The sequence below is a fragment of the Telmatherina bonti genome, assembly GCF_933228915.1.
Source record: "Telmatherina bonti genome assembly, chromosome: 23".
NCBI classification, from domain to species: Eukaryota; Metazoa; Chordata; class Actinopteri; order Atheriniformes; family Telmatherinidae; genus Telmatherina; species Telmatherina bonti.
Window position 1 is genome coordinate 6,385,143 of NC_136632.1, and position 25,247 is coordinate 6,410,389.

The 25,247-nt window shown below is 42.5% G+C and overlaps 1 protein-coding gene across 1 annotated transcript in view; it reads left to right on the plus strand.

Annotated features, from left to right (window-relative positions):
* The window catches only part of LOC306773401 (fatty acyl-CoA reductase 1), a 58,290-nt gene that overhangs the window by 18,571 nt on the left and 14,472 nt on the right, over window positions 1-25,247 (plus strand). Inside the window, exons 2-3 of the mRNA XM_079263197.1 lie at window positions 5,485-5,772; window positions 22,490-22,665. Coding sequence (XP_079119323.1) covers window positions 5,485-5,772; window positions 22,490-22,665 — 464 coding nt within the window. The remainder of the gene's footprint in view (window positions 1-5,484; window positions 5,773-22,489; window positions 22,666-25,247) is intronic.

Sequence of the window (25,247 nt, forward strand, 5' to 3'; positions counted from 1 at the left end):
TTGGCTGCGTGGTGGCTCTGTGTTGGCTGCGTGGTGGCTCTGTGTTGGCTGCGTGGTGGCTCTGTGTTGGCTCTGTGTTGGCTGCGTGGTGGCTCTGTGTTGGCTGCGTGGTGGCTCTGTGTTGGCTGCGTGGTGGCTCTGTGTTGGCTCTGTGTTGGCTGCGTGGTGGCTCTGTGTTGGCTCTGTGTTGGCTGCGTGGTGGCTCTGTGTTGGCTCTGTGTTGGCTGCGTGGTGGCTCTGTGTTGGCTGCGTGGTGGCTCTGTGTTGGCTGCGTGGTGGCTCCGTGTTGGCTCTGTGTTGGCTGCGTGGTGGCTCTGTGTTGGCTGCGTGGTGGCTCCGTGTTGGCTCTGTGTTGGCTGCGTGGTGGCTCTGTGTTGGCTGCGTGGTGGCTCTGTGTTGGCTGCGTGGTGGCTCCGTGTTGGCTCTGTGTTGGCTGCGTGGTGGCTCTGTGTTGGCTGCGTGGTGGCTCTGTGTTGGCTCTGTGTTGGCTGCGTGGTGGCTCTGTGTTGGCTGCATGGTGGCTCTGTGTTGGCTGCGTGGTGGCTCTGTGTTGGCTGCGTGGTGGCTCTGTGTTGGCTGCGTGGTGGCTCTGTGTTGGCTCTGTGTTGGCTGCGTGGTGGCTCTGTGTTGGCTGCGTGGTGGCTCTGTGTTGGCTGCGTGGTGGCTCTGTGTTGGCTCCGTGCTCTGTGTTGGCTGCGTGGTGGCTCCATGTTGGCTCTGTGTTGACACCATGTTGGCTCAATGTTGGCCTCATGTTGTTTCCATGCTGGCTCTGTGTTGACTCTTTGTTGGCTTCGTGTTGGCTCTGTGTTGGCTCCATGTTGGCTCTCTGTTGGCTCCATGTTGGCTTCATGTTGTCTCTGTGCTGGCTTTGTGTTGGCTCTTCGTTGGCTCTGTGTTGGCTCCGTGTTAGCTCATTGTTGGCTCCATGTTGGCTCCGTGTTGGCTCATTGTTGGCTCCGTGTTGGCTCTGTGTTGGCTCATTGTTGGCTCTTATTGGCTCCATGTTGGCTCTGTGTTGGCTCCATGTTGGCTCTTATTGGCTCCATGTTGGCTCTGTGTTGGCTGTGTCTTGGTTCCATGTTGGTTTCATGTTGTCTCTGTGCTTGCTCTTTCTTGGCTCCGTGTTGGCTTTGTGTTGGCTCTTTGTTGACACTGTTTGCTCTTTGTTGGCTCTGTTTTGGCTCCATGTTGGCTCCGTGTGGCCTCCGTGTTGGCTTCGTGTTGGCTCTTTGTTGGCTACGTGTTGGCTCCATGTTGACACAGTTTGCTCTCTGTTGGCTCTGTTTTGGCTCCGAGTTTGCTGTGGTTTGGCTCTTTGCTATCTTTTTAAATAAAATCAAATAAAGCTGGACTCCAGGCGTCAGTAGAAGTAGAACTTGTCTAAAATGAACTAATCTTTTTGGTGTGTCTTTGTATACTTGTTAAAACCGTAATGTGAACCTTTGATATACATGTTCTCTGAACAGTTTTTCAGCTGCAGGAATGTCTCCATTGTGAAGCGTTAATCCGTAGTGACTTTCAGCCCCTCTGTCCTTGTCCCCGTCTCCACAGGGAATCTGTACAGTACAGAGTTGGAATGTCAGGGGCCTCAGCAGAAGACCTTGAATCTGACCTTTTTATTCAGTTTGTGCACACAGAGTAGTGAATCTGTAGATATGACCTTATCCGTCTGGGAGCTGTAGATCCAAAACCAATTAAAATCTGACAGGAATGTTTTCAGAGTGAAAAATCTGCATTTTGCTTTCTTAGAATTACTAAATTAAGTTTCTGCAACAAGAATCAAACACATCCACTCTCTTACTATAAGTGAGGATAGTGTAACAATGTAAATATTGCATGCACTGACAGCATAGTGGAAGGAAAGCCAGTAGATGCAAGATTGTTTTATCTGGGAGACGTTTGGCTCAGGAGGGGTTTAGGTTCTGTTGTTTATAATCAGCAGCTAAGGAACGTTGCAGGGGAAATCTTAGAGTCTGAAAATAACTGCTCACTTAATCACAGAAAGTGCTTATCAAGCACTGCTCTTAGCTAAATGTAATGCACATTGTTGCCAAGCGTTAATTTTACAAGTGGGTGTCCCATCAAGCCTGAACTGAAGTTGGTCGAAGCCAAACATGCCACGACTGCTGTCCTCCTGCTGTGATTGGTTGGCTAGAAAGCATGACACAAAGCAGACGGTCAGATGCCATCTAATCTCCAAGAGGCTTGCGCTGCGTTGATGCATCGTTGTCGTGGTTACACACAAATGAACAGCAACATTGGCTGTGTGGTTGAGAGCTTTTAGCCCACGTGTTGACACAAAGCTTTGATCAGAGAAACACCTAGCTGCCGTCGACAACACTGAGTCACAGAGAAAGCTCTGCTGAAGCCGTCCGGAGGAAATAAGGACAAAGTCAAACCCAGCGACGGCCCAAAGTTCTCACATAAAACTAAAACCTGCAATAAAAATGGCCCTTAAAGTGTTTTTTACTACTTCAAACTCGGGACATTTGTTCATACCTTACTCATTGTGACAGGACAGTTCAACTGGTAGAAGAAAAGAAGGAGCAGATGAAGGCAGCGTGATGACCTGATCACAGGATTAGGGACGTAATCAAGAAGCTCTGAGTGGGAAAAACAGAACACTTTAAAGACTAGACAACAAGCTGGAACACAAATTATAGATTAAACCGTAACAATAAGAAACATCTGGTCACTTGTGTTTATCTTTAAAGTAGCTTCTATATTTACGAGACGTCTTTGCCTCCAAAGTCCAGCTGACATAAACCTTTTAACATGTTTGTTGCATGGTTGTTTGTTTGTTTTTTGGATTGTGTATTTTATAACTAATAATGTCATAATTATGGTAATTTTGAATGTAATAAAGCTGAATCTGTAATAACTTGTCAATATTGTAATAAGATTTTTGATAATAAGTTTTCATGTTGTTGGTTGGTTGTTGTTAAGCATGTTGTTTGAAAATGTAATAACTGCTGCTAATGATGAAGTATTACATCAATGAGATTTAAGAGTCAAGTCAACCTTATTGATCCCAAAAGGAGCAATTAATTTGTAACTCATCCACATCACATTTCATTGATCTATCAAGGTTATTACAGATCAGCACCAGCAGTCCAAACAGAAGAGATAAACCAAGATACGTTAAAAACAAAAATAGTCAATAATAAATATAAGTTAAATGGATCAAAGTCCAGGTTAAAATATCAGCTGATCAAAAGACTGCTGTAGGAATTCAGAGACCTGGTGGCGAATCAGTAGAAGATTTGGATTAACAATCTGTTTGACTCAAGCTAGCATGGTAGTGGCGACCAGAATTATCACAAACTCATCGGCCATGTTGTGATGCTGCTGTCTAATGATGGACGGAGACGTGAAGAGAGAACCCAGATGTCTTGGTTTCATATATATATATATATATATATTAGAGCTGTGACGATATGCTTATGTCCCGATTCGATTCAGATTTTTAGGGTGCCGATTCAATTTAAATTGCAATTCTCACAATTATTTGAAATTGCAGATTTTTGTAGACTTAAAACAACAAAAAATGTACAAAACTGTTTTTGCTCGTCTTATTTCTTGATTTCAATTAGCAAAAACAACACGGTAGCCAGACTATCATTCTGCTGCTATAATGTATTTTTTAACAAAAAAAATCAATTTTAAAATTGTGAAGCAAACAATCAGTTTTTTGTTTTTATCCTACTAACAAAATGACAAAGTAGAGTGCCTGCACATGACATCAACCACACTCCATTAGGTAAAACTAGCTCTAGCCATGTTTACATGCACAACATCTCTTCTACTGGTTAATCGATAATTCCAATCAGACCTGGACTGTTTGCATTGACCCTGGACGAGTTCTTCCGATCATGGTTTGTGTTAACATGTGTCAGGTTTAAACAGAATCAATCATTTTGACATGTGCAGAACAATACCGCTAGCTGTCTTTCAGGAAACACCAATAGAAGAGGAAACTGTTTTTTCTAGCGTAAACAAACACCGTTGTTTGTGTGCTTTTTGCGGTCAGATTTCAGTTTCTTCCTCCTTAATGATGAATAAACTCTTTTAAATGTATTTATATGACATATCGATCTGTTATGATTTGGTCCTGCCGTGTCTCTTGATTCTTTTTTTCTTTGCTGTCTTTGGTAAAATGCAGGATTATGTTACATTAATGGTACAGGATCATTCAGAGTGGGTTTTCATGCATCCGTCAGCATAACCCACCCCTCTTGATTGGAATTAGATTTTCATCCAAGTGGTATCAAGTACATCCTAGTACTTTTGTCCATGTAAACACGAGAAAAGAAACTTCCTCTGTGACTCCCATAATGAGGATGCTTAAGCTTCTTAGCATCTTTATCTTAATATTATTCTGTCACAGTGTGTGGAATGTGAGGACCCAAATGCAGGAGGCAGACCTGTCTGGCCAGGAATAAGGTTTTAATAACAAGACCTGGTGGACTGACAAAGGCCTAAACGGATGAAGCACGAGGATGATAAATGAAACCAAGATGAAACAACAGGGAGCAGGTTCAGCAAATGTCCAGCTGAAACCATGTGTGTTGATGAACAGGCAGCAAAGCAGAAGACACAGGAAAACAGCAGATCGTAACAGATTCCATCTCTACTGAAACCATGTCGGCTCTTTGGTCATCTCCTTTTAGAAACCAGTCACAGCCTTGTCTGTGTGCTTTTTGATACAATCTGCCAGCAAACACAGCTTCTTATTTATCATACTAAAATGATCCAAATAAGCAGACACAGTCCATTACAGCACCACCAGCACAGCAGCACTTCATCCAATTAGGATGCCTTGCAATGAGGAGGGAGCTGGACATCTGGAAACATGCTAAAAACATGAAGGGTCACAAGAAGGTCGAGTCATGAACACTTTGTCATATTATTTGTTGCTAAAGCATGTATGAGTCAACCCTCGCTTCACCTGTCAGGTTGCTCTGACTAAGAAGGCTTCCAGCTCGTGGATCTGTTGCTATGTAAATGTTGTGATGGAGGTTAACCCTGAGCTCTGATGAATCCACTCCTAACAGCTGAAAACATGTGCAATGAGATGTTTACTGGAGTAAAACCAGACGCAGAGAGGCTGGAACCTTCTTCTGACTGGCTGCTTTGTTTCTCTCTGTGTTGGTGCTGTTATGTAAAAAATAACACACATGGGGAACAAACAGTTTCTACCCTGTGGAGATGCGTTTTGCCCGTGGACCCGACAGAGAAGCAGAAACCATTGATGTTGTGTATATTCAGAGAATTTGCATGTGAAGGTCGGACCACTGAACCGCGCTTTGAATGACTTGAAATGAGTTTCCTGTGAACACCGTCAATCTAAAACATGGAGTCTTCTCATGAACGCCTCGTTACTCAAACCTGCACACCCGCTTGACAAATGCTATCTGATACAGTATTTAAAGTTGGTGGTTGCCAGTCCTCACATCCTAATCCTCCTCTCTCTCGCTGCAGGAGCTGTCTGACGGCCGGGATCTCGACGGGTTGGGAGAGCAGCCGACACACGCAAAGGCGAGACCAACGGACATCTGCAGCGGCACGGTGGGCGGCAGCATGGCGTCCGTAGCAGAGTTCTACGCTGGCAAGAGCGTGCTGATCACGGGAGCTACAGGGTTCATGGGGAAAGTGCTGGTGGAGAAGCTGCTGAGGTCCTGCCCTGAGGTTAAAGCCCTCTACATCCTGGTCAGACCGAAAGCGGGGCAGTCCATGCAGCAGAGGGTCAGCGACATGATGAAGTGCAAGGTAAAAAGCGTTTGTTTTACAGCTATGTCGCTTTGAACGCTTCACCAGCCGTAGAAGACATACAGCTGTGCTCATATGTATTCATACCTTTCATTAAAGAAAAGGCTGAAGTTACAACAGTCACTCAAATAACTGGAGACTTAAAAAAGGAACATTAACTAAAAATTTGCAAAAATATAATTTAGTAATATAAGACACTGTTTTTTCATTTAATTGAGTTGAAGAAAGAAAAATAAAAACAAACAAATTGTTCCTGGACAAATAGAGACTTTTCTGTTGAACAGTGGGACAAAATACCTGTCAACAGGTGCAGAAGTCTGACTGGGAGGAGCAGAAAACACCGGACTGGAACGGAAACATTAAAGGATTGTTCAACTAAATATTACTTTATGACTGATGTAATACGTAATAAATTATCTTATTTGTTTGCTTTTTGAAAAAATATTTCTATTGAACCAGAATTAGAAAATAATGAAATGATTTTCATTTTATTTATCATTACTTTAGTCAGTTTCAGCTTATTTTACAGGCAGCTGTTTTTTCCTTCTTTAATGAAAGGGGATGAATAAATATGAAAACAACTGTACAAGTATCCCAGTGTGAGGGGATTTTTCAGTGTGTGTTGTGAAAAAATGATAAGAAATGGCAGATTTCTCGAGTTCATGTGCGGATTTTATACATTTATTTCCCATGTTTAAGTACAGTGTATTTCTTTGTAATGTCAGCTGCAGCTTCGTCTTCCTCAGTTCTGGTCAGCTGAATTATCTGTTCCACAGAATATGTCACGTTGAATCTGCAGCCTCATCTTCATTGCATCATCTCTTCTGCCAAGTAGATCTTCTTCTGTTGTAGATTTGTCTTCCCTGAACACATAATCCTGTATCCTGGCGTTATGTGGCAGGTGCCATCAGTTTAAACTAAAATGAAGTGATGATTGAAGGATGATGCTTTGCAGAAGTATCTGATATGAACAGATGTTCAGTAAGTTTTGGTTTTACAACCTTTCCACAACAAATAAGCAGTTTTTTCATAGCAGTGTTTCCTTTACACATCAGCAGTTAAATATTTCCTGTAAATCTACATGTTCATATTCTAAATCCCGTTTCCACAAAGAGGTTGGAGTCCAGACGATATGGTTTCTTGCCTCCACGTTTATAATAGTGGTAGTTAATTTGCCACATGCTCAGAAGAAAGACTGGCACCATTCTCCTCCTGTGTTTTGTGTTGTGCGCTTCCTTGTCACAATTCAAGGAAGGCGTCACACCGCTGACACAGCTGTTGCTATCCTGCTTGGACCCCGCCTGCTAGGTAAGGACAACATCAGGGTTTACCAACCCCTTCAGGAGTGCCTTTATGTTTTGACAGTATATTAGGCTGTTAGGTCCTGGGAATATGAAAGTCCATTGCATACCTAAACTGAACTGATGAGGATTTCAGCGACAGGATCGATACATGTTCTGTCACGCAGGACATAACCATCAAAAACCATCAGCTGTTCAAACACATTGCACTCGTTTTGTTTACAGAGCAGCAGAAATTTGCCTTTGCGTTACACCGGCAGCCTCTGTTGCCATGGTGAAATGAGCTTAATGACCCCAGCAGAGTCCAGCGGTTCATCTTTGAGCTTCAGCAGAGATAAAGTCAGATCACGAATGCTAAAACGTTCTTGCTAATGTCTGATGGGATTGGAGCAGAAGAAGGGAAGGATCCAGAGGATGGAAGATGAAGACAGATGAGAGGTGGGGTAAGCCTGATGCAGCATCAGCCGTATCAGGCTGGTCAGCAGAGCATGACTCAACAAAACCCTCCAAACTATGTTGGACTTAATGAGGACCAAAGGTTTGACACGTGTGTGTATTGAAGTGCTCGCCAACAGCTGCTGTGCCCTCACGCTGCTGCCCCGCCTGAGCGCTGTTGGCCTCAAACTGTCATCACACCTAAGAGAATAACAAGTCCTCTTTAATCCTGCTTGTCTTTGTCTCCCTCCAGTAGCATCTGTTTTTACTCTTCTCATTGGACCTCGCTGCTGCATCCATTATTCTGCTCACCGCGGTGAGAGCAGCGGGGCGGCCGTCAGAGGAGGCGCACCGTGGTTTAGCCGAGCAACTGTCTTTCCTTGTGTGTGCATTTCTTAGATTACTTTTCCCCTCCTCTAGTCGAGGTGAGACGGTTCATCCTTTCAAGACAAAGAAACTCTCTCAGCGTGTAATTAACTCACAAGTACTGCTGAAGCCCACCTTGTAATTTCCACCCAGCAGAGGACGGTTTTTCCTCCTGAAACAAGTTTTAAATGCAGGTTCCCTCTGCTGCAGCATTTCTGCTCCATTAGTAAAATGTGTTTTATTTGCCAGAATGTCAACATAACGCTTCACTTTCAGGTGAAAATGTAAGTTTTAAAGAATCACAGATTTTTAGGCATGTAAAATAAAATAGTAAAAGTTTCTGTCTAATAATTTGTAGAGAATCAGTAGAAGATGACTTCTCAAAGTAAATCACAGCTGAGTTCACATGAACTCTAAATGACTGTTGCACAAGAGAGACTATGCGTGTAACATGAAATTTTTGTCATCCATGCTTCGATTTTGCAATTTCGCTCTTTAATATTGCCATTTCCCTTTAAAATGCATTAATATTTCTGAATTATTGAGAACTGTCCACTTCAGAGCTTCTGATAATTTCACCACTTCCATAACGGTGTCCGTCGTCATCATCAGCTGAGGACTTCCTCAGATATTTACCTGCATGAAACATCAATAAAACTGCTCAGCTTCCTTGTTTTAGCTTCTACTTTTACACAGTTCCTCATCTAACATTACTTTCCCCGTTCCTAGATGACTGGGCTGCTATCCTCATGTTTTCACTGAAAATAATCTGGTTTTCTTGCAGGAGTAGGTATCAAGCAGAGTAGGTATCTGCTGCTTGATTGAATTTACCTTTTCTGGCGTAATTAAGTATTTTTCATTTCATTCATTCTGCTGTGTTCCAGGTGAATTTACTGTCAGTGTGTTTCTATTACAACTAGAAATGCACAAAAAGTAAATATCGCATTAAAAAACCGCTAATGGAAATACCTACATTTCGAAAAAAAAATGTCTCAAATATCGCTAAAAAGTTTTTATCCTCTCATGAGGTGGTTTTTCAGACGTTTCGATTTAGAAACATATCGCAAAAGTTTAATGGAAACACTTTTTTTGCATTTATATGTCCATGCGGACGTGGCACGGGGGGTTATAACCAGTTCATATCCAGTAAAGATGGCGCCATGTGGAACAAACAACAGCAAATTTCAGAGTTTTAGAAAAGAAAATGAGGGAGAAAAGTTTTGAAAATCTGTGGCAAAAAAAATCTGTCGCAATTTTCGTAAAATTCACGAGAATCACAAAATTTTACGAGACTTGAGGCTAACGTGCCAAACACTGTTTAATGGAAACACCTGCAAATCGCAGTTGTTGTCTAAACTTACAAACATCGCTTTTATTTTGCGTAAAAATGTGTTTGAAACGCAGCCACATATCTTGATTCTGACACTTCTGTAGTAATCTCACGTCTCCGCCTTCTGTAGCGAACATGATTATATATGCAGACCATGCAGTCATGATTTATTTTGGGTTATTTAAAGTGTTTAATGCAGACACACCATACCCAAATGATTTTTGCTGTTTGAAATTTAAAGTTTTAATAAACAGTTTTTAAAGTAGATTCACTTCATACAAGTTGCACTTCTGTCAACAGCAGTGTCAGCGAGAGAAATCATTAAACCTCAGATGGATCAAAGATGCTCATTTAGGAAGATTCAGTGTTTGCTGCATATCACTTGACCATTCTCCAAACATTTAACCCACTTCACTTTATTTATCGACATTGGTTTCAGTCCTGCTTCCCATTAGCAGTGTTTCCCCCTCATCGGTTTTCCATTGGATTTGCAGTCACTGTATCAGGTCACTGCTTACGGCTCTGTCACACAAAGGCTTGCTGATGTTCAGTCCACATTCAGAAGTGATGTCATTAAATTTCCATCACCCAGCCTCAAGTACTAATTGTTATTCATGCAAGTCCTCAGGTCAGCGTTATTCTTCTCAGAACGAGGATCATTCATGAAGAACAATGGTGGTTTTGTCTCTCAAGTAGCCTCTCATTCTTCAAGCCAGGCCAGTATCTTTCTTACAACCTGTTGCTAGGTAACAACCAAGAGATCTGTCCTGTGGGGTTTTTTCAAAGGATGCAAACAGAGTAGCTGCCCCAAGCAGGAAAAGGACAAACCGATAGGAATCTGTGCATCTTCGCTGCTCTGGCTTCGACATTGAAGCACCGCTTGTGTCTGTCTGTGTTGAGGCATGGATCCAGTTTTTGCTACAGCGTAAGGCATCACATGGCATGTTAGGCACTTGATAAGTAGGCCTTTGGGTGCGACAGGGTCTCTCTCCTGCTCTGCAGCATGCTTTTCCCACCCACTGGGCTGTTGAAGTTGGCAACAGCATTTAAGGCGGTGCAGCATCTTGATACGGCAGGACCAGCTCTGCAACTATAAGAACTGACAACTGGAGGGGTGGGAGGTGGAATATTTTAAGTAGGAACAGAGATCTTAAGGAATTTAGCCTACAGGATCTTGCAAAGAGTGGGTGGTTTCATACTCTCCAGAAGTTTCTGACGTATTTGTCTGCCGACTGTTCCTACTGGCTGATTTTGAACTGCAATGGATCAATAATGTCAATAAATCTGTGATGTGAACTGTGTTTGGTGGTGAATTGGAGTCAAAATTCCACTTAACTGCATCGATGGAAAGTTTTTAACTTTCAGTTTGTGCCTCATGAGCTCCTCTGTCATGAAGCAGCCACTTTAAATTCTTGGTTAGAGATGTTACTGCGTCGGCGTGCATCTCTGTGTTCCCAGCAATCACCTGATTCCCAGAAATACGATGAACACACACTGAGAAATGTAATATCAGCTTCACCAACACAGCGACCATCTGTCAATAAACCAAACCGGACACTTTACAAAATAGAAACACATATATACGTGTATAGACTAGGGGTGGGAAAATCGAATCGAAAAATTGAATATCCGGATTTTTTGCTGAACAATGTTTTGTAAAATAATGTATTTTCTTTAAACAAATATAAACAATCCATCATGAAATTTTTGTCAGTTTTATTGTTTTTATTGATCTTTTTACTTGTTTTCTTGGGCATTATAGCAGCAGAATGATGGTTTGGCTACTGTTTTGTTTTCCTCATTGAAATGAAGAAAAATGAAGAAGGGAAAAAGTTTTGTGCATTTTTTTGTTTTTAATCAACAAAAATCAGCAAAATCAAAGAATTGTGAGAATCGCAATTTAAATCAAATCAGCACCCAAAAAATCTGAATCAAATCAAATCGGGACAAAAGCATATCATCACAGGCCATACATACACACACACACACACACACACACACACACACACATATATATATATATATATGTGTGTGTGTATATATATATATATATATATATATATATATATATATATATATATATATATATATATATATATATATGTGTGTGTGTATGTATATATATATATATATATGTGTATGTATATATATATATATATATATATATATATATATGTGTGTATGTATATATATATATATATATATATATATATATATGTATATATATATGTATACATACATATATATATATATATGTATACATACATATATATACATGCATATATAGATATATTTATATATCTATATATGTGTGTGTGTGTGTATATATAAATCAGTACAAATTAACAAAAAAAGACACATTTACATTTTGAAAAGTTAGTAGTTTATTAATTTTTTTATTTTGAAATTAGTCCCACATGACAAGGACGAATGCACAAAATAAAATAATGAAAATTCCAGTCAGAGCCAATTTTTCTCCTAACTTTTAACATAAAAGGTAATATCTAACTAAACTTCTTGATGGGGTGCTTCCTCGCTTTATAATCTTTAAACACCGCCATACACTCATTGCATATTAAACACATCGGTTTGGCGTCGGGCGGGGTTAAATCTGCGGTTTTTGTTGTCAATTTTGTGTTTTGGGACAGAGAGCGACATGATTGCTCACACACGCTACTCTTGCAACTTCAAAACACAACAACACACGCTGGGGTTGATGTTGCTGGGCAACCAAGTGTTGCGTTCATGGTCTGCATAACTGTAGGATTGTAGGCTACTTAATCAGTGTAGGAATGACTGAAGGTTCTTGATTGATATCTTTATTCTTTTATATAAGCTGGGCCACATAGAAGTTGGTTCTGGGCCGCATGTGGCCCGCAGGCCGCCGTTTGAAGAGGCCTGACATATAGAGAAAATACCTAGAAGATTTCCGTAGATCTAAATGGTAATCTGTCCATCATAGTTTGTCACTATTGTAAAATGGGGGAGGTCTACAGTACAGTGGTAAATTACATGTGAACCTTAGTAGGAGAAAGTGATTAGAATACCAAGTTTCTAAACTTTGCAGTGAATGGAGCGATTTGGACACGCAGTAAAATTCTGCACATATAAAGACGCTGCTTTGCTTTTCTATGGAATGAGACCGTTTTTCCTGCCAAAAGGATTAAATCTGAGTCTTTTATTAAAGCTGGGTTCATACACTTTCCTCCAGCTCCAGCTCTGTCTTTGTAGCTGCGTTCCCCGCTGCTCTGTGGTTTTAAACCTTTTATCTCTTATGCTCTTATCTAATATACCTACTTTGTTGTACTGATTTCCTCTTGTTTGCATCCACGCCCTGGTGGTCCTTCCACAGTGTAAATATTTAAGATATATTGATCTCTGCCAGCTCCAGTGTCTGGGTCTATGCCTCCAGTAGCAGAGCTGCGGAAATCCCTCCTCGAACTGTCAAACTTGAAACATCCACCCCTCGCTCTTGAAGTCTGACTCCCGCTGTTCATTCCTGCAGCTTAATGCACGCTGTTTGGCATGGCATCATGTCTAAGTCATGTCGAGCTCAGAGGATGAGTGTCAGCACAGTAACTCATGGTGTGCTATGTTGAGTCCTACACATACACCAGGGTGCTGATCTAGGTTTTCACCTCCACTCTGTGGCTTTGTAAGGTTTTCTTTTCACTCATCTGTGGTATCTTGGCATGTGACACAACAGAATGAGAGGCAACCAGCAGCCCCGCCACTCCCCCCCAGAGAGAGGGACAAAGAGGGAGCGATCCTGTTGCATTTAATTAGACTCCAAATGAACTCCAGTTTAAGAAATGATGAACACATTGAATGTTACCAGTCAGGTCATTAGGGCTGCGGTGGCTGGTCTCCTGTGGTGTTTTGCAGGTGTGCACACTTCCCTGTGGTGTTTCTGTTTTAGCAGTGATTTGTGGCAGAAGTCTTTGTTACGCAGCAGTCATGTTCATCAGTTCATGAGAAAACCTGGAAGGTTCATGTTCCCAGTCAGCTACAATGAATGGAAACATCAGCACAACCCCACAATGAAAGCACCATGTGGAACTTTTTATCAGCAGATAAACAGTTAGACTTGAGATGAGGAAAACCTGCTTTTCGTCTTCTCATCTGCTTTCCATATCAGGTAGGGTTAATCAGAATTACAACCTGCAGCCACTCTGAAACCAGTCTGAAACAACAAGACCTGAAGCCCACATTATGATCCCCCTCGTCAGTCTGCGCCTTCCTCCAGGTTAATAAAATGATCCTCTGCGCAGCATGAGGTCATTATCTAAAAGACAGGACGCTACCAGCATACCTAACTTGAAGCCAGCGAGCTCTACGTTTGCTATCATTGTTAAAGTAATTACTTTGTTCATATTGATTTCTTTAGCTGCATTGTATACAGCGATAGCCTGACACGAGAAACCTCTCCATTTTCATTAGGTTGCTTTGACCGGCTCTTCCCTGCAATGCGTGATCAATCCCTAAGCTTTTAAGAAGTGGAGACATTCAACGTTGAGGGAAGAGAGTGGTCTGCCTGAAGTGGACTAATCATGAAATGCAACATTAGATCAGGACAGTATTTACTTTAAGAATAACCACAGAATTTGTCAATTTTCTCCTCACGTTTTCTGAGCATTAGGAATCTGTCATATTGATGGTGTACCAGCCTTTTCCATGTTACTTCTAAAGGCGGTGGCAGCGTGGATTGGCTGATTTTTGTACACACTTCCAAAAGCCAAATAAAATAAAAAGGGAAAGAATTCAGAAAATTACAAATAATTTATTTTTCTTGAAACAAAAAATAAAATAAAGGTGGATTATTATATATTTGTTCCAGTTAAAAAAACAACAACAACAAAATGGTTGAAAGTGGTCAAAAAAATCATTTCATCCTGTCTCACACCTCCTGACACTGATTTCCAACCAAAAAAAACCCACCACCCTCGGACGTGACATAAATTACTTCACCGTTCTCACACTCATCAAAAAGCTAAATAACAGACTTTAAATAAAAATCTATCTGTGTAATATAACCTAATATACTAAAATGTAATACAGAAAATAATTTAACTTCCATAACAGCCATCTCTCATAAAAGAAAACAAAAACACATTAATGGCCTCTGCAGATGGTGATTCTTGATGATGGAAGTACTGTTGCTGAAACAGTTTTACTTCATACTGTCAGGTTTTGTTTTTTTTTTACTGTAGACCAGAACTGTAAAATGCAGCAGCACACAGGATGTTTTAAATCTGTCTCTCTGCCCCCGGGAGGCTCTCAGGGAGGCAAGGACAGGGACTGATTGAAGGAGGGGTGAGGAATAGTGGAGACGAGTCCCTGTCTCTCTCCAATTTGCTGACAGCCCTGGGGGGTTAGTCATGCCTGTCCTTCTTCACAACTTCCCGTGAGAGTGCTTGCTTTGCTGTCTTTTCCCCCGGCTTATTTTTAATCCTTTGACAAGAGAGACCCTCACTGGTACCTGAGAAATAAAGATTTCTTGCATCCTCCTTCTCATGGCTCGGTCTTTTCTTCCCCTTAGTCCTGCTCTCTGCAGTGCCAAACAGTTCTGGTTATTATTACATCTTTTTTGAAATACACTTCCTATCCCCATTTCTTTGTCATTAATCTTGCTCACATCCTATTATGCGACTAATTTAGACAGTGCATGCCTGGAAATGGAGGTTAGTGCTGAGGGTACCGCTGTTAATTGCTTCCTTTTGACACACTTTGGCAGACTTTCCCTGGCTACTGTAAGATTTCCAGCCTGCTCATCTCCAGTTAGGTGAGTCCAGCACACTCAGCAGGGAAAACTGCAGACAGAAGCTGAAGCTCAGACTTGAACAGGATGTTACAAAAGACGAGAAGAGATTGACTTGTTTAAGACAGGCAGAAACAGAGGTATCCTTATGCCAAAAGTAAAGATGCATGATGGTGATCTGTAGTGATGGAAAGGAGGAGGGAGGAGCTGTGGATGCATTGTGGGACCACTTGTTTTCCACAAATATGAAGGGCATGGCCATCATTATTTCTGTTTCACACTGTGCCGTATTGTAACCCAACGTTCTGGCACCTTAACCTTCTGGGTCAACGCCAAAGCCAAAAACTCTTACCTTTCTCACAATCTTCCCACAACTCTAATGCTTCCTTTCTTTCTTTGGCCTTCTGTCATTCCTTTTCTCACTGGGAACAGGGGCTGTGAAAGGAGTGGAGTCCGGCTAAAGGGCAGTTAGTGAGGAGAGAGGCTGTTTAAATAGCATCTCGAGTTCCTGGGGTGAAAGGAAAGCGCCATTAGTCTTGGGTTACTGTGAAAGTCCACACAGAGGCTGCTTCAAGCACTCTTGATGGAAGATTTATTGCTTTCATGATGTAAAAAATGGCCCAATTCAGAGCTGGGGAAAGACAAACGATGACCCGAAGCCACCTCTAGATGTTAAAGAAGAAGAAAATCACTTCTTAACTGACCTTTGTAACTGCTTGTTTAGGGCTGTGACTTTGTTTGATTGACCACAATATGTACAACAAAAACTACTTGTGCTTCCACCACAGGAACTGCTGCGGTGCTGACTGGATCATTGTCTCCCTGTGCAAGGCAGTTTGCTCGCTGACACCCGTGGGAGGGAAAGGGGTGCAGTGTTAAATGCGAGCAGTGGACGACTGGCACAGAACCACTTATCTAAAGAGCCTTTTTCCAAACATCACAATCCCACAATGCCCATCTCTTCCTGGAAATGTAACAAAAGGCTCTCTGAAGCCCACATTGTGTGGCCTTGTTCACCCTTCTGACCCTGATGCACTTTCTCCTTTTTGAGCGTTATCTGAATTGCTTCAGAAATATTTTTGGCTGAGAACACCATCATTAGCCCAACTCTCCTATTTCAATGTGAAAAAGATGTACAATTTTTATTTTTCCCTCAATGGTGGTGTCGCAGTAATGCAGAAATCTGTAACCTTCCAAATGATTTGCTTCCACGGCTCATTATTGCTCTACACCAGTGGTTTCCAACCCCTATGTGCGATTACAAAAAAGTCATGGACCCCAGTGCTGAAGCCCTGCTTGGCTTCATGCTTTCATCAAACCAGAGTTAAGGTAGTTATCAACATACAGTACCTATAGTACAGCCTTATGCTGGGCAGACACTGTGCGATTTTAGAAATCTGACTGTCGGGGAAATGCTCCCACTGCAGGGCCAGGTTTGTCCCTCGTACTCTGTCCTTACGACATGTGTACTCATACTGTACGACTGCTGTCAGCCATGATTATTGACAACCACGACTAGTTGTTGGCGTCAGTCGGCGTGTGACGGCACGACGTGCTCGAGTGTGAACAACGAAAAACAAAGGTTCCTAGTTCCTATGACAACCACAGCGTGCCTGACAACAAGATGGCGAACAGGCAGCAAGTTGTTGCAGTTGTGTGCGCTGAATCAAAATAAAAAAAGAAAACCTCGTGTTCTCTCCATAGCTCTACTAATCTCTCTTCTAGCAGCTGTGTCCACCGCACACATCTGAAGTTGGGGTTTCCCGTCATTGTTTAAAGCTCCACCGGTGTCTTCTGCGGAGGTGCGAACGTAGAATCGTGACGTAACACCACTCGCACTGTACGAGCGACGACGAAAATATCTGACATGCCAGAAGTTTGATCGAGAGGTCGCAGCATCATCGTTAGAACGTAGCAGCAATTAATCCTTCCTCATGAGTGTTCTCACACTCTACGGCTCACGACGGACATCCCGACGCTACGATGTTTCCATGATGACGCAGCGTGGTCTGCGACAACAAAATCGTGGTGAATCCCCTCAAAATCGCACAGTGTTCGTCCAGCATTACTTTACTTTTTCTTTTCTAATTGGGAAAAATCATCTGCACCCAGGTTGGGAGCCACAACTCTACACTAAACATGCATACACATGTAACAGAGCATTCTTTTAAATGAAGCAGTACCACCAGAATCCGCTGGGGGCAGTGTTGAGCAGTAGAGCCTATGTGCAACCAAAGAGAGGAACAGTAAAAAAAAAAAGGAAACCTCGTGTTCTCTCCATAGCTCTACTAATCTCTCTTCTAGCAGCCGGGTCCACCGCACACGTCTGAAGTTGGGGTTGCCCGCCATTGTTTAAAGCTCCACCGGTGTGGACGGCCGCTGTAGCTCAGGAGGAAGAGCAGTTGTCCTTCAGCTGGAAAGTGGGGGGATCAATTCCAGGCTTCCCTGGGCCGAAGTGTCCTAGGGCAAGACACTGAACCCCAAGCTGCCCCCCAATGTGCCTATCAGGGTTTGACTGTATGTAAATGGGTGAATGTGACAAGTAGTGTAAAGCGCTTTGAGTGGTCTGAGCATGACTAGAAAAGCACTATAGAAGTACAAGTCCATTCACCATTCCATTTACCATGAACAAAGAAGAAGAAACTGAGACGTGGCCACTACACTGCTTCTGTTCGCGTCTCTTTCTGAGAACATACATGATTAGGACCTCCTTCACCCTTTCCATGTTTGCTGTTGTCTGAAACTGGCGCCAGAACTCGGAAGTGAACTCTGAACTCTGCCATCTGGTGGACGTAGTTTATATTTGTGTAACAACATAAAGAGCTTATAGACGTATGTGAGCAGTGATTGACAACACTGAAACATGTACTTAGGGGAGCTTAAATGAGCCTTTATGCAAAGCTGCTCATGTAAACTCAGCCAGTCTTGTTGAAAGGCAGACTGACTGGTTTCAACCCTGCAGTGGAAAAGTAGTCGTGTGTTTTTCATTTAACTGAATTAGATTATTTGTTTGAGAGCAAAATATGACATACGCTTACACTCCCTCTGTGTCTACATGTAATGGCTTTAGTCTGTTGAGCAATGTATAAACAAAATGACACAACCTTCCACAAAAGATTAAATGACTTACGCTTGGCATACTTATACATACATACATAGCAAAGACTTCTCGGTTGAATGAAAGAATAAGTACACGGTCTGTTTTAAAGTTTGTTGGTTTTAAACTTACTGAGAATTTGTTCACCGAGTGAAGACAGACTATGAAAACAGACATGTCAAAACTGCTACGAGTTAGCATGCTAACCAGTTAGCACGGGCCCATTGCAATGCATAATACCTCCAAGAAGGGGCCTGAGTCAGTGAGGTGTCCAGTCTCCACTCATTCCAGCAGCTCTGGTCAGATCCCAGTGTCTGAAACAGTGAAAACCGTAAAGATGGCTGTTCAAATGCAGGATGTTGAGCGCCTGTAGTTTTAACATCAATCTGCAACGGTTATACTGTTAGCTTGTCATCTACACAAACCTTGTCATGGAAAAGCTTTGGCGTTTCTGTCGAGGATCTTTTAAGAAGCAGGTCTCTAGTTTATAGGAAATGCAGCAACAGCACTGGTGTCTGCACTTATAAACACCATGTGATCCCATAGGCTGTATGTAAAAAGATGGACGGAGTCTCTGTGACGTCACCCGTAGGTTTCTGAAGAGCTAATTGAAGCTCGGTGGGCGGTTCCTACCATTGCCATCTTGGCAGGGGCATGCGTGTCGTCTCGCCCAGAATATACAAATATGGGCAAAGAGGCGGAGCTGAGAGGGGGGCTGTGAGCGTCATGGTGGATGATTGACATCGCGCGAACTCTGAGCTTTCTGTAGCTAAGAGATAACAGGAGCTAACCAGCTAACGAAGGTAAGCGGGCTAAAGCTAAGTGACGTTGTTAACTGGCTAAAAACCGCGGTTGTTCTACGTTCTTCTGACTTGAAGCAGGAAATCGGGTACCTGTCAATCAAAAGGATACGCCCCTGAATATGTATTAAACCTAAAATGGATTTTTGTACCAGGCTGTAAACATTTTTATTTCTGCTGTGAAGTTGGTCTTTTTAACATAGGAGTCCATGGGGATTTGCTCTGTTTTGCAGCCCCTAGTGGATGAAGAGGAAACTGCAGTTTTATACACTTCCACATGTGGAAGTGTATAAAACCGCTTCACTTTTAACTGCGGGAGGCTCCGTCCATCTTTCATATATGGTCTATCTGCGAACCACAAAAAAATACATCTTTATGAATGTAGCTTCAGCATCTCAGGATTATGTAACAGAAACTGTGAGCCAAACTCATATAAATCACACCTTTTTAGTAAAACGTGTCCAAATTTGAAGTAAAACGGTGTGTTGTATTTCTTGAAATGCATTCTGATACTGACATGTTTTAGTTTCTGTTTTTTTCCTGGTGTGACGTTAAAGCTGGTTCCTCACTCAGCTGTCTCTTTCTGCTGGTTTGCTGAAGTGTCTTGAGCCTCAACAGTTGTTGACCACATTAATGAGAGCGTTGCAGTGATGTTTGTATTTTTTATTTATTTAGTAAATGTATTTCCCCTAACATCCAGCCTTCTGCTCTGTCGGAGCCTCCAGGCTATAATAAGACTCATTTACAAACTTCCTCTCACTGCCCACACTGGCTTGTGGGTAATGCGGTGAGGTCTAACGATAAATTTTGGGTGTTTTGTTTCATGGTTGCCAAGCTACAACCTCTAAAGAGGAAGACGAACTGAGGTCATCGGCTTTGAGTCATAAAGAGGAAACTATTTGTGCACAAATGAGTTTAATAATTTGTGGAAAATGTAAATATTTCTTTATGCATAAAGCTGCACTATGAAACTGATCCTGTTGCAGCTCTGCCAAAATGCCGGTCTCTGTCGCTGCCAGCTGCTGGCTCAGAGCAACGGAGGGAAAATGCTAATATTTTCACATTACATAATGTAACGGCACTACAGCGCCATACAGAACATACTGCTTGCATCCCCTTCCCCCGTTAGAAATGACTCTAGCCGGTGACATGGCGTACAGCAGGTCAGACCTTGTGCCGAACATGAGCAGCTTGTTGTACAATATTTGTAGAAAAGACCTTACAGAGCCCAAAAGCTGAGGAGGATCTGCAAAATGAGTCCAAACAGCTGGGAGGCTGTTTAATTCAACATCTGTCCTCCTCAGCAAAGAGTGCTCAGCTAGCTCGGACAGCTGACACACTCAACAGCAATTTCATAACAGCACGCTCTCCAATGGCAATCCCTTCCCCGCCCCCCACTTTTTCTGTCTTCTCATGCCATCCCATACGAGCTGTTAAACAGAGACAGCGCTGCTTCGCTGCCAGTCATGTTAGAAGTGCAGCAGAACCTGCAGAGACACATGCAGGATGAAGCCTGACATCTGAGACCGCTGCTCCCAGACCCTCTCATGACATAACAGTGGATTCATGTGCAGACCTGAAGGGATGCAGCGCTCAGCTCTGCAGGACATGAAGGCTGCGTGGGAGTTCACATAATCCCACACCCCCCCTCCTCCATGCTGGAATGTCATCTGCGGCCCTCAGTTGGCAAACACCAGAGTAAACAGGTGGAATAATGTCACACAAGCAGCGCTTTGTATCAGGTTACACATTTCATTGTATCTGGATGGAGTTCACCAACACAGTCAGAAGTTTGACAAATGAAAAGCCTGATAGTGTTGTGTGTAGAGCAGGGAGTGCATTTATTCCTTACTTCTCCACTTACTTCTCCAGGCTGACTCACTGACCTGTGTGTGTGTGTGTGTGTGTGTGTGTGTGTGTGTGTGTGTGTGTGTGTGTGTGCGTGTGTGTGTGTGTGTGTGTGTGTGTGTGTGCTGTGTTTACAGTAAGACATTATCAGGAAATACTCCTCAGTCTGAGTCATGACACAGACGAAAGAAACTAGTGGGTGTTTTGCAGCCGCTACTCTTCACTTCCCACCTGCCCAAAGGAGCTGTTGTGTAAAGTGTAAAATTAGCCTGCTTGCTAGCTGGGCTGATGAATACCTGAAAGTTATGAAGGAGAAATGTTTTATTTGTGCTCCTCAAACTCAGAAAATATCCGGTTACTTATGTAAAGAGACTAAAGTGTGTTTAGGGGTTTGGGGTTGTCATGATGTGTTTATGAAGCTAAGTTCTTTTAGTCTGCTTTCTCCTGTTGGAAGAGAAGGATTTTGGGTAATCAGCAGATCTCACAGATGACGTTTGATGTAGGTCAGAAGCTGATTGGTTAAATGTTAGCAAAAGGCAGAAATCCAACAATGAAAACAGATTTTTTTTTTTATCCTAGAGAAGAAAGTGTGGAGGGAAAAACAGAGAGGATCAGAGAAAATGAACCCCTGAAGAATAAAAAATACAGTTTTGTTTTTTTTGTTTTTTTTTTAGTTTGACAAAAATGGGGAAAAAAAAATTCATTTTCTTATTCATATTAGAAAATGAATCCTTGAAGAAATACTGGTCCTTTATTGTCTCAAAGCCAGGAAGATGTTTATGGTGTTGACTTGGTTTTGTGAGGAAAGGAGCAGAAATAACTGGAAGAGGGAAAAGTGTAAATATGTAAACAGTTTGTGTTGTGTGTTTGTTTCAGACGTGAGACAATGATGTGCAGATGAGGAAAGACACTGTTGATCTGTGTGTTATTTTTACAACTTTCAGCTTTCTTCTGCCGGTTTCATGCTGCAATATCTATACGTTGATTTTACATTATTTTAGCTTCATAATCTGACAGCTGAGTTTGTCCTGAAAGCGCCGTGTCTGGATGTCGAGAGTTCAGATAATAGATGCATTTTTTTATTTAAAATAAAACAGCAAGGACAGAAGTAGCTTGGAGTTTTATAGGTTAATAGGCTTCATCAGAAAGCACATCTACTCCTTGTTCTTCATTTGGCAGCAGAGCGAAGCTTTCAGACCAACAGCACCAAAACCAGGACTAGTCTGCTGCTCTGATTGGCACATCTTTTTAAGACTGACCTCCTCGTGGCGAGAACACACAGCAACACCAACATGGAGCCGTGCCGAGAAGCTCTCAGCTGTGTTTCATGGTGTTTTTATTTTTGTTTTTGTCTTTCTTCATGTTCAGGTTTTTATTCATAAATAGAAATGAAGAGTAAAACCTGACTCTTTGGGAGGGATCTTGGGGATGCAGTTTGTTGTGTCGTTGTTGACCATCTCTTTCCACATTGTTGTTTATTCCTCCTAGATAGCAACACTTGTTTATGATTTGTGTAGACAGTTTATAGAACTGCTGATATAGATCAGACAGCCATCCAGTGGAGATAATGAGACGGAAAGGGAGGTTTCCTTCTGCTTTAAGTCATGTTTGTTTACATGACTTGCATCGCTTTTTATGTTGTTTCAACACGTGAGTTTCTAATCGCTCTGCCTTTCAGCTCATCTGGATTATAAAGAGAACGTTAAAGAAACCATGCTGCTGTCCAGCTCAATGATTCTCCCGACGTTTAAAGGTGATCCTGCGTCCTGTCGTGTCTTGCAGCTGTTTGATCGAGTCAGAGAGGACAACCCTGACTTCCACCAGAAGATCATCCCGATCAGCAGCGAGCTGACGCAGCCGGGCCTCGCCATCAGCTCCGAGGATGTGGAGAAACTCACTGCCTGCATCGACATCGTCTTCCACTGCGCCGCCACCATCCGCTTCGACGAGCCGCTCAAGTGAGAACCACACCTACCGCAAACACACTCCTCTCTCTGCTGCACAGCACAAACACACCTAAACTACATTTAATCCCACTTTTTTTTATAACTCTAGCAGATTTTTGCCGTTTCAGTCAAACAATGAACCCACTAAAGCCTTCCTAGCTTGTTGTGTAAATGTAGCAGGAACTTCATGTTGTGAGACTACAGAGCAGAGGATGTCCACCTCTTCCAGCAGTCTGCATTGTTTCATTCATTATAAAAGAAACAAGGAAGTGGCGCAGGATGAGGATGTGAGGAAATCAACTGTTAGTCAGAGAGAAAAGAACGCACTAACTTCTCTAACAGCATACAAATCCGTTATACCTGACACAAAATGTACATTCAACATCTAGAACTGTAAAGTACATCATCTCCAGCCCCCACCTCTGATCAGCCCCACTGAAAAGCACCAGCATAAGACATAAACATATTCACCGCATGACAAAGCCAACGGCATGCAAATACTGTTTGATCAGCCTCACCGTGTAAAGAGCAGGGCGTTGCTGTGGATGTGGACTTTGAAGTTAAAAGGCTCTGCTGTGATGAAATGAATAAGCTGGGACGGGTTTGTTTGGAGAAAGTTTGATGTCAGTCGATGGTTACAAAAGGCACCGATGATCTCCTGAATAAAACGTTTGGATCCCTGCTACACCCCGTTTATCATAACGTGTTCCACCTTTTTGTTTCCTTTTATTTGATTACTCAGACCATAAGGAACCGTAGATGTGCCCGACGCGACGCAGAGCGTTCACACGCATCACACGCCGGCTTTCTGGTGGTGAAGAATCATGATCTATTCTTCACCAGAGTTACGTCACAGAGATATTTATAGAAAGCAGAGAAATAACCTGAGATCAATGAACATTTCTGTGTGAGGAAGTGTTTTAGTTCTGGATGACGGTGTGGAACTGGCACATCTCTGGCTCAAAAAGATAACTATGTTTTATTTATAGAACGCTCAGATAGATCAGATGGAAAATATTTTCATACCAGACTCAGAAGAAGAACGCGGCACCTCCCTGCTCCCTGCACAAGCTGCTGTCATAGTGTGTGTTGGCGACAACAGCTTGAGGAACTGTAAGAAGTGACGACAACAAGCTGCTTTGTGAGGAATATCATCAAACAATGGGAGAGTTTAGTTTAGTCATCGTGCTGCTAATACAGATAAACTTTACTGTAAATGAACTAATAATCGGCTGCTTATGATCGTTATTTACATGCCGACACTGTAGATGTTTGTCAGAGGTGGATCACGCAGGCCTGCGGGTGGGCCGGCCTGAGTGACAGCTTGGTCTGGATACCGCTGCACCTCTCTGACTCATTGATCTGTCCAGTCCTGCTGGGACTTTCTAACTGGCCTCCCTGCCTGTCTACGTTCCTTCACCTTCATCTCCTTTCCCCCGAGTGGCCTTCATCTTTCCTTTCAGCCCTCCTCATCCTCTCTGTCATCACAGAGTCGTTACTCCTGAGCAGCGGCCGGCAGCCTTGTAAGCAGTGTGGGGTCGTAAATCCGCCTGAGACTCGGCTCTACAGGTCTATCTGCGCTCAGACGATCCTTCCTGTTTACGTAGAGGAACGTTTGGCTTCGCTGAGATTTGCAGCAACATTTCTGCTGAACAGTGGAGCATAAAACACGAGCAGTCAGGATTTAATGAGCTGCAGAGCTTAGTCTGACTGGCCAGGAAGAAGAGATTTCTCTGCTCGCGTCAGAGCTGCATTTCAGGATCATTTATTTTAGATTAATAATTAACTGTTTACTCTAAATATGAATCAAACTCCATGAACTGGAAAACTCAAAGTGATTTATATAAAACATTAAAATCAAGGTTAAAAAGAAATATTTATGTCTGTTCAAATGGATTTAAAACAGACTGAAAAGAGTAAAAAAATGAGTTAGAAACAGGAGAAACAGACAGAATCCATACAGCGAGGTTCATGTGATGCTGACAGCAATGGAAAATAAAGCACCACCACTGTCCATGTAAAAATGTAGTATATACACACTTTCCTATTGGATTTAATGGACACGTGTGTACAAACTGTTAACTGGCAGTAAACAAAAAACAAATAGAGATAATTAAATAGAGGAAAAATATAAAAATTAAAAGCAGTGGCAAAATAAAATTTCAGGACCCAGTTTGTTAGACGTAATGTTTGGATGAGATTTCTGGTCGTTTCTTCCAGATATCAGAAGCAGTAAAAAGTTTATTTATCTCTCAGGTAATTCTGAGGCAAATTTGCAACAAACCACATTATTTTATTAGTTTATTGTAATCTGTTTATTTACTCATATTAATTCATTCATTCGTTCTTCCGTATTTCTTGCGGTGTTGCTCTTTGAGGCAGAAAAACGCAGAGAGGAGCTTCTGGTTTGGCAGGTTTGTATTGGGAGGTATGGGAGGAAGACCAGGACAGCCAGCCGGGCCGTCACTGCTCAGGTCCAGGTCATGATTGGACAAGCGGTAGAGCCGTGTCAGTCGGCCTCACCTGCTGCTGCTTCCTGACGGACAGCATCACCGTCACCTCCCTGCAGCCGAGCCACACACACACACCCCCTG